General features: G+C 45.7%; 1 protein-coding gene across 1 annotated transcript; it reads right to left on the bottom strand.

The window, feature by feature from the left end:
- Positions 1 to 5525: 5525 nt before the first annotated feature.
- LOC100835869 lies at positions 5526 to 10738 on the bottom strand. The gene is made up of 3 exons (XM_024454511.1): positions 10605 to 10738; positions 8953 to 10241; positions 5526 to 5840 (listed from the first exon to the last, which is right to left on the bottom strand). The coding sequence occupies exons 1-2, from the start codon at positions 10736 to 10738 to the stop codon at positions 8963 to 8965; spliced, it is 1413 nt and encodes a 470-aa protein (XP_024310279.1). The 3' UTR covers positions 5526 to 5840; positions 8953 to 8962.
- Between the last annotated feature and the right edge of the window lie 1946 nt (positions 10739 to 12684).

The raw sequence follows: 12684 nt of genomic DNA, 5'->3' as shown, positions 1-12684 counted from the left end.
CAGGGCTTCAGGCACACGCTCCGAATTTATCAAGAAAAATCGCACAAAGGAATACAGATTAATCTTCTTAAATTACTAACCTAAAATGTGGGCACTCTTTACATGCGCGCACGTGGCCAGCGCAGTTTTAGTGCACGGCGTTTTCTCCCGTGTGTCCGACGGTATTGGTGTCGCTACAAGTCATTCATAGTACTACTACGCTAATACTCTTTACGTGGAGCACGTGGGCCAGCACAGTTTTAGTGTGCGGCATTTTCTCCCGTGTGTCCGACAGCATTGGTGTCGTTATAAGTCGTCCATAGTACTACTACGCTAGTGATCTTTAAGCACGTGCACGTGACCAGCGCGGTTTTAGTGGGCGGCGTTTTCTCTCGTGTGTCCAACAGCATTGGTGTCGCTATAAGTCGGGGCGCACATGGCCAGCGCTGTTTTAGTGGACGCCGTTTTCTCCCTTGTGTCTGACATCATTAGTGTCGCTATAGGTCGTCCAACGTACTACTACTACTAGACTAGTACTCTTTAAGTGGGCGCACGTGGCCAGCGCAGTTTTAGTAGGAGGCGTTTTCTCCGGTGTGTCCGACAACATTTGGTGTCGCTATAAGTTGTCTATCCCTCTATTTGACTCCACCCAACATCTATATCTCTCTTTGTCTGTGGAGCCTCAAGGCCTCGGAGCCATGCACGCAAGTGCAGGTGTGCTAGACCCACGAGGCACCGAGCAACCACCTCAGCCAGGGGCGCACTCCGGTAAAGCGGAGGCTATACCCATAGCGGTATCTACCCGCATGGTTGTAACCACACATTAAAAATCACACACTATATTAGTTGCTTTGTTTTATATTGAAGATAGATAATTAACAGGGGAAGTAGTACTTGTGTCAGCCACTTTTTGGACTTGACACCTGACAGTTTTTTATTTTCTTTACTTCTCTCTCCTTTGTGTCAGGCACTCACGTTTCCTTTCTCACTTTTGTTTCTTTCCACTCATATCTTTTCTCACACTTTTTATAATATATTTTATCTCTTTTGTACATGAAATTCTAGAGGGCCACTTGTTTCTTTTGTACTGATTTTATTTGTGTGTACATATTGCAGTACGTCAGGTACATGTACACCAAACGATGGTACATAAACATATTTGTTATCTAAAATTTAAACAGTACGGCATATGTTAAATGTACGCGAAGGCACATCAAATTGAGTACACCATGATCCATGATAATGAAAGTTAGTACATCGTCTCAATACTTAGTAAATAGTATCTCGTATGGTTGTACATCCTAGTACATAGCAAATACATTAGGGTACATGTCAAGTACATTAGTGTAGATTGCAATATATGATCAATTTTATGTACCTCATGAATTTAAGTACCTTGTCACTACTTATCTACACTACGAGTATAATTAAAAAATACAAAGTACCTTCTCAACCTTAGTATCTCATCAATTAAAGTACCCGACAATACTCATCTACACTACGAGTACAATCAGAAGTACTGAGTACCTTCTTAACCTTACTACCTTCTCAAACTTAGTACCTTGTCTGTAAATATTCTGTACATCAACTCATAAATGTACATCCTGTACAAAAAAAAATCACAGCACAAACGTTCATCAAAACTTAGTAACTCGTCATGTACCTATGTACATCATGGTGCTAAAAAATCACAGTATAAGCATCGCCAAAAATTTATAAATTCGTTCAGATACCTTCCTAAAGCACCAAGAAACAAATAAAAGTATGGAGATCAAACAAATTTTAGAAGCTACCTAAAACACTAAGGTACCTAGAAAATTCTTGCATCTTTTTCTTGCCCATGATCTCCATTCAAAGAAGAAATCACAAAATCCAAAAACAAAACAAGAAGATCTAGCCTTCCTCGCGGTACCACGGATCGATAGAGGATGAGTACTAGAGACAGAGGTGGAGCTTGGTCGTGAGAGTGGAGGTCGGATGTGAGTGAGACAGTGGAGATCTAGGAGAGATCTAGTGTCCTTCATCTGCTGCTCCTCGCCTTCTTCTGCACTTCCGGCGCTCCTCGCGGCCATGTCGGGCTGCTGCCAAGCACGAGAGACTAGGGGAGGGATAGAGAGAGAGAGAGATCCACGTCCGGTTCTCTGGGAGCAGGAGAGAAGATTTGTTGAATAATTAGGTAATTTCGATGAATATTTAATCCAGAAAAACAATGTGTAAAACATGTAAGCATATTATATCATGCAAACTAGACAAGTTAAATAGCAACGCACAGCAATAAAACTCATCTAATTTCACGGCATGAATAATAGAACTACCAATCAAAATCAACAAGAAAGAGCAGATTACGTACGGTGCTGTACTCTTTTCTTGTGTTTGTTTGTTGAGGTCGGTGACGAGTCCGGCGGCGTCGATGTTCACGTCGGCAGCAGCAGCAGCCTTGACTACTTTCTGGGCAACGGCCAGCACCTGCGCTTGCGCCTGTGCAGCAGCAGTTGCCTGGGCTTGGAGTTGGGCAGCCTGCTGCTGCTGAGCTAGAGCGGCAGCCTGAGCCGCGGGATCTCCGAGGTCGTCGGACATTGGTGATGAAGATGCCGACGAAACAGGGACGTGAAGAAGCGAGCAGTCGCGTGAGAACGCTCCCCAAAAACCTTATCAACCGTCTCCTGGACAGGATCTCGAAGGTCGGGGTTCCGGAGGCCTGCTCTCCCGGCGATCTGTGCACGCAGTCGACGGGATGGAGTAGTAGTTGGCGGCGAACAACGAGATTGGATCGTGGGCGTGACGGATAGGGTTGTGGCGTGGTACGTCCGGAGGAAAGGTGTGAGTGAACGAGCCCAACTTTCAGGCTCCTTTCCACTTTCAACAAATAGAGAAATCTCCGCTAGGCTAGCAGTGGGTAACCGCGGCGCGCGCGTCGCGTCGGGACGGGACGGGGCGAGCGTAGGAGGAGGAGCGCGCGTGGAAATTTCCCTTGCTCACTTGATCAAGAGGTGAGAACCAACATACTTATATATTGGTCCAACTCCCACTAAACTAGTAAGGTGTGACTATTCTCACTTCCTCATCACACTTCATGAATGGAGTTTTGAGAGTTTTCAAGAATTAATTTCAGATTGGTTTTTGAGCCTAACCCAAAATTCCAACAAGATTTAGGAGATGGGGGAGATGGAGGGAGAGAGAAGGATGGGAGATAAAAAAAATTGAAGCCGTACCTAGTCACCTAGATGGATGGCAGAGAGATTAATTTTGGTTGGCAGAAAGATTAAGCAAAGCGGCGGACACGTAGTTGATAACGGTGATGGGTGTAGATGGTGTTAACCGCACCTTGAGGTTTGGCCGCACTCCGGAGATACCAGTGCGGCGACAGAGAAGGACGCCAAGCGATGCAACATCGATGACCCTTAAAAATCAATTTTGCACGACACCCCTTGCTCTTATCTTTCGCTTGGACATACAGGCAGCAACAAAAAACGATTCGTGGGTCAAAAAAGAAAAAGAAATCCTTCGTCTTCAACCCGCAGCCATGGAGCTTCTGATCGCCGGCGCTCCTCTTCCGCCGTGCGGCCGCGCCCGCCACCCGCCGTGCTGCCTGACCGCCCTCCGTGTTGCTGCATCCCGTTGTCGTCCCTGCGGCCGCGCCTGCCGCTGGCCCTAGGGGCCCGCCCACCGCCGTCCGTGTTGCCGCGCCCGTCGCTGGCCGTGGTGCGCCGCCCGCGACCATCCGTGCTGCCGCGCCCACAGGAATCATATCGTAGCCGTCCAGTCTACGTTGGTGGGAGCAGGGCCGCCGCCGCTCTGCCTCCCTCGGGTTGGGGAGTTCCAGCAGGGGCAGCGTCGGGTCGCCGTCAGGTGGCCGTTGCGCCGCGCCCACCTACAGATCATGGGCCAGTGCTGCCTCCGCCAATGCCTGGTGCCAGGGGTCACGATCCCATGGCCTCCGATTCACTGTCCCTAGGAGAAGGATGGGGCACCGCCATCGGCGTTGGCCTTTACATCCGGTGGGAACGGGGAAGATGAAGGATTGCGATTTTTTGCCTATATCGGACAAGATCAAGGGGTGTTGTGTAAAACTAGGCTGGCAGTAACTCCCTGCATGCAAAGGGATGTCTTTGTTGCTCTTTGAATGGTATCGACTTCTGTTACTGAACTGCTAAACAATTTTTTCCTTCTTCTGTGTAGTATGAAACTGTATTTATTTTTTCTGAATGGTCTCTGTTCATGTAATGGTTTTGCTATAGATCTAGGAAGCGTAAAGTATCGTGCCTTGCCCCAGCCTTAACTTACTGATCTTAGTGTAAACAAGACAGCAATACTGACCCAGGAGGAGTGCAAAGAAACGCTCCAAACTCTTATCTATACAATACTAGCAAGTGTGTCCGTGCGTTACTACGGGTCAACAAAATCACAAACTATTTATTTTTATTTTTTGTGTAGGCAACTCATGATGCCGTCGAGGTCGACATGCGGGTGTGGTGGCGTCGGTTCTAAGATGAGTAGGAGAAATCGCGAAAAAAACTGGAGGAAAAAAAAATAACGGGCAATGACATATTGGTTGTAATTTTAACGAAGTTAATCTACAGCGGCAACCGTATCATTATCACCAACTCCAATTTGTAATTTTAACGAAGTTAACCTACGGCCGCGACCGTACCATCACCACCAACTCCAATATATATACTGCCGCCGTAGGTTAACTTCGTTAAAATTACAACCAATATATGTCACTGCCCGTTATTTTCTTTTTCTCCAGTTTTTTTCACGATTTATCCTACTCCGTCTTACAACCGACGCCACCACACCCGCATGCCGACCTCGACGGCGTCATGAGTTGCTTACACAAAAAATAAAAATAAAATAGTTTGTGATTTTGTTGACCCGTAGCAACGCACGGGCACACCTGCTAGTAACCTTAACGATTCAGAACATGCTGCCGCAGGCATTAACAGAAACGCTCCAGGAGGCGTGCAATGACGCACCCCAGCATCTAGTATACAAGAAAAAAGAATATATATATATATATAGTGGACACCTAATATGGTAGTCCTCCGATTCTAAATATATGCCAGGAATGGTTTACGAATGCTAGCTGTAGTTGTATGCAAATGAATCAACGTCAGCAGGTGATGAGTAGATGACTCCAGTTGTTTTCTTTGCACGGTTTGCCCTGAAATGTAGAAAATCACTGGCAAACACTGCAAGATAGTTAAGGTTGTTCTAACTATTTGGAAGAAAAAAAAGTTAAGGTTCTACTAACTGCAGGCTGCGACATAGATAGCTTATTAAATAATAAGATGTTGTAGCTTATCTTTTAAAAATTATTCAGTTTGAGATATTACTCCAAAGTTAGTTCTCATTCATTCTAAAGGATGGTATATTTGCAGTGAACGGCTATCATGTATTTACCACCTTTTTCATGATTGTTCAAGTAGCCAAGTGACATCTAATTTCACATTTATGGTTTGTGAAATATTGGCATTTTTGTTCTCATGGATTTTCATCTGATGCGATGTACGTGGATCCGTATGTTGCACGTGCACGCTTACATCGATAAATCATAACACCTAATTCAAATAGCTCGATGAGAACAAGGATAATGAAATTAGAGTCGACATGCCATAAATGTTACGTACTGAATACTCTATGAGCAAAACCGTGGCTCCTCCAAATAAAAGCATAATTTGACAGTACGCGTCACTGTCACTGAATATCTCATCTAATTGCTTAAATAGTCTCATAGAGCATGAGTTACTTTGAGCTTCATGGTCTGCCGAGTGATGGGAAGATGGCAGTACAGAGTAGTGATCCAGAAACAAAAGGATGCTAGCTGACGTCAATCGTCCAATGCCTTACAAGTCACCATCCTGGATCATATAATTGACAGAATTATCAGCCACCATATTTGCAATGAATCAAACCAATTGAAATTAATGAGCAAGCAAGAAAAGCAACTAGTCAAAAATAAAACTGCATTGTGACCAGAACATTCAGCTCATGTGCATGCTGTTTAGAATTGAAAACTAAAATGGATACTAACTCTCCAAATATATTTTTGTTCAAAGAGCTTTCTGAATTGTAACTATTCACACAAACTGAGAAACTCCAAGTATTACGAAAAGAAAACTGAATCAGACGGGCTATCTACTAAACTAAAAGTCATGATCAATGCTGACCCAGCTGAACGTCCTTTCTCTTGGATTTGGAAATCTGCCTATCTATCTAAACAGAAGTTTTTCTTCTGGCTCCTCATCCTTGACTGTCTGAACACAAGGGACTTAATGGCTAGGAAGAATTTCTATGTGGAGGTTATCACTTGTGTTTTATGTGATGATGGTATCAACGAATGCATGACCCATCTTTTCTTTGCTTGCCTTTTCAGTCAGGACTTTTCGTGGAAAGTGGGGAATGGAATCATGAACTTCAGCTTATGGACATGCTTATTGCTACTGGGCTACAGAACCGTCATACTATTTGCTTCAAGGAAGTCCTTATTCTAGGGTGTTGGGCTTTGTGGAATCATAGGAATAATATCATATTTAACAATGGCATCAGAGATTCCAATGGCATTTTTCAACTATTCAAGGAAAATTTTCTGATGGTTAGGCATAGAGCCAAACCAAGTTCGAAGGAGGGCATGCAGACATGACTTGACATTTTGTAATTTTCTCATTTCCCCATTGTAAATAGCCATTGCACATATATAAATGAAAATGTTACGGTAGGGATCTTCCCTACTGTTTTGTGTCAAAAAAAAACTAAACTAAAAGTCCCCAACAACAACAAAAAAGGGTTTAGAGTGACATTGTCAATTGATTCCATGCAGTGAAGTTTTACAAGGCTCTTAAGTCTTAACCAATAAAGACACGATGGATGGCACATTTATAATCATTTGCATGTTTGACACCAGTAAAATATTATGTAGATTGCTTTCATATTCTAAATGGCTAAATCTATGAAACACAAGCATAGTTGTATCTCCTACAAGGGAAATGAAAGTAACATTGATTGTGATGGTGAACTATGTGAATAAGAAGGACTATCACCCAACCCGCCACAACATAGGAAAATGTCTAAAGTACAAAACATATGAAGGTACAAAAGATGATGTTGATTTATGAGCTATAGTATTCAGAAACAGAAGCTAAAAAGGACCATCAGCACTTGCAACAAGCCTACCAAAGTATCACACCCACCAAGGCCTCGTTCGGCAACCAGCTGATCAAGGGGGATTGAGAGGGAACGGAAGGGATTCCAGGGAAAATGAATTACAATCCCTTCCATTCCCTATGGACATGGCATGGGTGGGATTAACCAAACAGGGCCTAAAGATAACCTCAAAGCTATCCATAATGAAATATGAGAAAATCAGAGTCAGTGAGCTGGTGGTTAAAACTCAAACCTAATGAATAATATTGAAATGTCAAAACAAATACTCCCTCCGTTCCAAAATAAGTGATGTGGATTTGTATAGATTTTGGGAAGGAGGGAGTATTATATAATCCATAAGCAAGATTTGTTACCAAGATGAACATTAAGTTGGTCCTGGTGCCAGAATTACTTGCCATGCACTAAAGAGAGCTGTCATAGGAAAGTAACTTGAAGTGCATGACAGAAACTTTGTTCAGAACATGTTACTTAGTTAATTTTATCAATATTAAGATGTTGTAATTGGGAAACTTTTGGAACTGCGAATTACAATACCCTATCATGAACATATGCAGAGACAAGAGACTAGAACTATGTGGGACAAACTAGGGAAGTATCAAATATGTAGTTATCTCTTGTACCGCCAGCATATATTGCCAACCAACTGGAGGTGTGATCGGAAGTTCAGAACATCTAAAACAGACTTCAATTTTCGAATGACTGCCTTTCACCCATGTTGCTTGAGAAAACACTTCACACCCTACCTATCTTGCAACTATAACCCTACAAATACTAGAAAAAATGGATACATTTGTGCTTCCGAGTTCTGCTAGCCTACTCCAAAGCTAATTAATTCACTTAGGCCCTACTTAGATTGAGTGTACTTTTTGTGTGCACCCTGGTATATAGCTCAGTGCGGCGTTATGGTATTATGCATTTATGCACACGCAACAAATTGTTGAAGTGTATAAGTGGATTGCCTAGCCTTTCCATCAGATCGGTCTTTCGGTTGCGTTGGGTAGTGCATGAAGCTTGACACAAAATTACTCCAGGCAGTTCGTGACATGGATTTATGAGGTTTAGGATTCAGACACTGACGAAGGTACATTCACAAACTTGCAACAAGCCTATCAAACCCATGAATTCCCAGCATTAAAATCACACTGATTCTAGAATTCTACACGCAGCCTAACACTATCTAACAAATCACAGTGAAACACTAAACCAATCAGAGTTAGCGAGTGGGTGGTTAAAATTCAAACCTAATGAACAAAACTGCAATGTCACAACATAAATGTGCTACTGAATCCATAAGCAAGGTAGCTACTGACATAAATGTTATTTTGTTTCTTGTGCCAGAGATGCATGTTGTGTACTAGATGGAACCTGCCACGTACTAAATCAAACTTTATCCAGAACGTGCTACTGAAGTTAACTATTCTGAATAGTTAAGACATAATTGGAAAAGATTCAGTATTGCAAAGTGCAAAGCCAGGGTAGGATCATGAAAATGTGCATTGGTTAGAGACAAGAACCATGTGGCACAACAAGTATGCAATTACTTCTTGTACCACCAGCATATAATGCCAACAGACAGGAATTGTTCAGAACTTCTAAAACGAAATTATATTTTGGAACGATCGCCTCCCATGTTTATCGATTTGAGCACAATCACATCAGTGCCCTATACCTACCTTCCAAGAAGAACTCCCTATCCAAAGCTAATTGATGCACCTATGTTATTTACTATTTAGCACTTATGCATATATATATGCAACAAATTACTCCAGGCAATCACAATAACGGGTGGGAAGGGCGGTTAGAAATTACCGACGAAAAGTCAGTAGTCTGAGGCGAGGAACGCAGGAGGCCATGCGAGGAAGTAGGCGAAGATGGGGTGCCCGTAGTCTTTGCCACCTTTACTCGACAGGCGCTCCAGCTTGCCGGTGTCCAGATGGAAGGAGTAGGTCCCGAATCCCCAGGTCTTGATGAAAACCTTCCCGGTGCGAGCGGCGTCCATGTCCGTGGGCCACACGCTGAGCAGCCTGAGTCTGGGGTCGCTGGTCAGGCCCGGCACAGAGTCGCACAAAACGCGCAAGTCCACAATTTTCCTCTCGAGAAGCCACCCATTGTCGCTCCACCTGGCCTCCCCGCGCACCCAGAGCTGCAGCTGCTTCTCGCCATCGGTCACTATGCAGAGCCGTCCATCTTCCGGCGTCTCCCCGATGCGGTACTTGGCGAAACGGTAGCCCAGAACGGCCGGCACTGGCAGGTAGGAGAACTTGAGTGTGGCCGTGTCAAGTTGGAGAAAGCGGTGGACGGAGTTGCAGATGTGCCAGTAGATCTTCCCGGCGGCGTGCACGCAGCGGCCCTCGAACCACCAGGGGTCGAAATCGACCAGGAGCTCCTTGTCCCGCGGGAGCGCGCGCCAGCAGCATTCGCCGTTGTCGACGGACGCGACCCAGGCGCGCGGGTGGCCATCGTCGATGGCGAAGCAGATGACCTCGAAGCAGAGCTTGCTCGGGTGCGCACGGGAGAGCAGCGCGGAGCCGACGTAGTGCCTGGTGCGGCGCCAGCGGCGGTCGCCGGGCACCGTGTCACGCGGCGGCGGCGGGAGGAGCGTGCGGCGGCGGGTGGCCGGGTCGAGGACGAGGAAGCGGGGGATGATCCCCTTGGGGAGGATCACGACCGGCTCCAAGAGCAGGAGGCCTTGGTGCGAGTCGTAGACCTTGAAGACGGAGGCGTCCGGGGCGAAGTCGAGAGAGAGGCGCGGCGAGGAGGCGTCGAGGGGAGCGAACTCGGCAGGTGTATCGATAATCTTGGGGTCCGGGATAGGCGCTGGGGGACCGATGGCGGTCGGGTGGAAGAAGTAGCCGAGGTGTGGAGCGGCGCGGGGGAGGCAGCGGGCGGCCAGGCGGCGCCAGTGATGGCTCGCGAGGGCAGAGCGGAGGAGGTCTGCGAGGGAGAGACGGCGGAGAATGTCGCGGATGGCGTCATCGGTGAGGACATCGATCGTCGCCTGTGGCTCCATCGGCGGTGGGGAAGGAACCGAGGTGGACAAGGAAGAGGAAGCTGGGGTTTTTCCTTTGGTTTTGCGTCTGGTCTTCCGCAGTGAGACACTATTTTAACTTCAAGGAGCAAACGAGCATCTCTAGCAGATCTCTCGGGTCCGGTTTTTCACAAATCACAATGTGTTTGGTTCACACGACGAAGTAGAAGACAATGGAACGATATTAAAAATTGGGATGATTAAAACCATTTCATTACTTGAAAGGAAATAATAATCCTAACATGCATAACCATCTCATTTCTCAAAAACGCAGAAATAATTTAGCAAAACAAACGGTATCATACGGTTTTGTACGCGAAAACGACCCGAGTGGGTCTCTCATTTTTGCGAAACCTTAAAAAAAATAGTGCTCCCAATAAAATCCCCTCTCCTCATGCTATATCCCCAGTTTCCTTGTCCAATTTCCATGTACCTCTCATTTGCTCCGAAGCCTTTGGCACGCTGAAATTTCAACCCGCATTGTTCCACCCGCTTCCGCCGCCGTTGTTTCCCGCCTTTGATTTTCGCCGCCACCTTTGACTCTGTGCCGTCGGCTAGGTCTTTCATTGTTCCCCGCGCCCAACTTGCATCCTTGGGATCTCGTGGCTCGTCAGATCCCTTCCGCCAAGAGTTGACCCTAGCTCTCGCAGCTCTGTTTCGGCATCACCGTTGCAGAAGTAGCCGCCGCCGCTGATTTGTTGGCCCTCGACGTGTCCGACCAGGTATCCCGCAAAGCCCGCTCCCTTTGTCGGTTTCCCGAGCACCCCGGAGGTAAATCTGCTCGATTTGTTCATGTTCGAGTTTGCGATTTTTTCCATGCTTGATTTCTTCATGTTTGGGTTTGGAGTTCTTGCATATTGTAGATGCAATCGTTCTTGAGTCCCGCTCCCGCTGCAATGCTACTTTTGGAGTACTCGTCGTCCTCGTCAAGCAATTTGGACATGGACGAAATAGACGAGAATGACATCGAGAATCACATATTGCTTCTCGCCGTGATGGAGATGGAGGATAGGCAGTGGTGGAGAATGTAGTGCAGAATTTAAATTTTCTATCACGCGAACACCTAGGATCACTATGTAGATGTAGATGGATTGGGATCGTGAAAACGCTCTCCAAGAGCAAAAAAGTAAACTATGTCATGCAGATTTGTCTGTTTCATTCAAGGTTACAAAGCACTAGATAAAAGAAATCGTCTTTACTCATCAAATTATTAGCAAGTGTCACTAATATGTCATAGTGTTTTTAATATAATTTATCTTCAGCGGGCAGTCTGTTTGTTTTATTTGTAGCAACACATGGGTATTTAGCTATTTGACTAAAGTTCCTTGAGTTGGGACAAGAACAGATTGTGATGCCTGTATGGGAATTACCTTGCATCGAGATTCTGGATCTACATGTTTCTTGATTTGGTCATCAAGCACAACCATGTTCTCCATCTCATGGTTTATCTAGACACAGAGACAACCGAATGACAGATGTAATGATAAGCAAGCTTATTTTTTCTTTATGTTCCTTCCTTTCATATTCAAAGCATATGGCAATAAGTTCAACTTATCGTGGTGGTAATTTAATTTTCTGATACACAAAGAATCAACATGTTTATACCCATACACTAAACATAAAATCAAAATTACTCACAAGTAGGTTTGGGGAGAGTAGTGGGATCACGTGTTCTATACAGCCAAGCTGGCCTTACCAGTATGGATTTCCTTTCTCTTTTCTTCCTCCTCCTAGTTTCTATGCTCTCTAATTTGTATTGGTTTCTCTCTTCTTAATGCAAAGGCAAAACAACCGCCTATTTCCTGTAAAAATAGAATTACTCATAGGTGATTGTTGCTCGCCCACACCAGACGCCGCAACAAAGCAAGCTCGCAACCCTAATCGTTCCTTGCCATCTTGCATGTTCTCAATCATTGTCTACGGCAACCTGCTGCTGCCACGGAAGATTCCAGTGTCCATTCTCATCCATTGGTTGCTACCTCCACGCTCGCTCTCTGTGACTACACTGATCTCTGACATCACTAATCTCTCGATTCACAAGGTTTTGATGGGAATACTAACAAGGGGTCCCACCCGTCAGAGGCAACATGGCACCAGCGTGGCGAATCGGTGCAAGCGTGTGTTTATCCTAGTCAAGACCTGACCACCTCCGTGCATTCAGAAGGGCATTGTCGGAAGGCCCTGCCCTTCCAACTTGCCACCCACGAATGGTCGTCGACGTCGCCACCGCCAGCTCCATCCCCCATCCACCACCAGCTGAGGTGCTACGACTATAATGTTGGGAGCGGATCCGAACCTGGCCAAGAGCAGACATGGAAGGGGACTGAAGAGGACGACGACAGTTGTGGGTGGCCATGTGTTGGAGGTAGACGACGATGATCGGAGGGAGAAGAAAGGTGGCCAGATGATGCGAGAAATGGCCGAAAGGTGGATACCAGTACATGGGCAAAAGGAAGGAGGGCGACGATTTGGAGAATCGCCAACCAGATTCGCGACGCTGGCGTGGAAGGAGG

The sequence above is a fragment of the Brachypodium distachyon genome, chromosome 4, assembly GCF_000005505.3.
Source record: "Brachypodium distachyon strain Bd21 chromosome 4, Brachypodium_distachyon_v3.0, whole genome shotgun sequence".
Lineage (NCBI taxonomy): Eukaryota > Viridiplantae > Streptophyta > Magnoliopsida > Poales > Poaceae > Brachypodium > Brachypodium distachyon.
The sequence above is the reverse complement of the archived record's forward strand: the minus strand, read 5'-3'. Positions and strand labels throughout refer to the sequence as shown.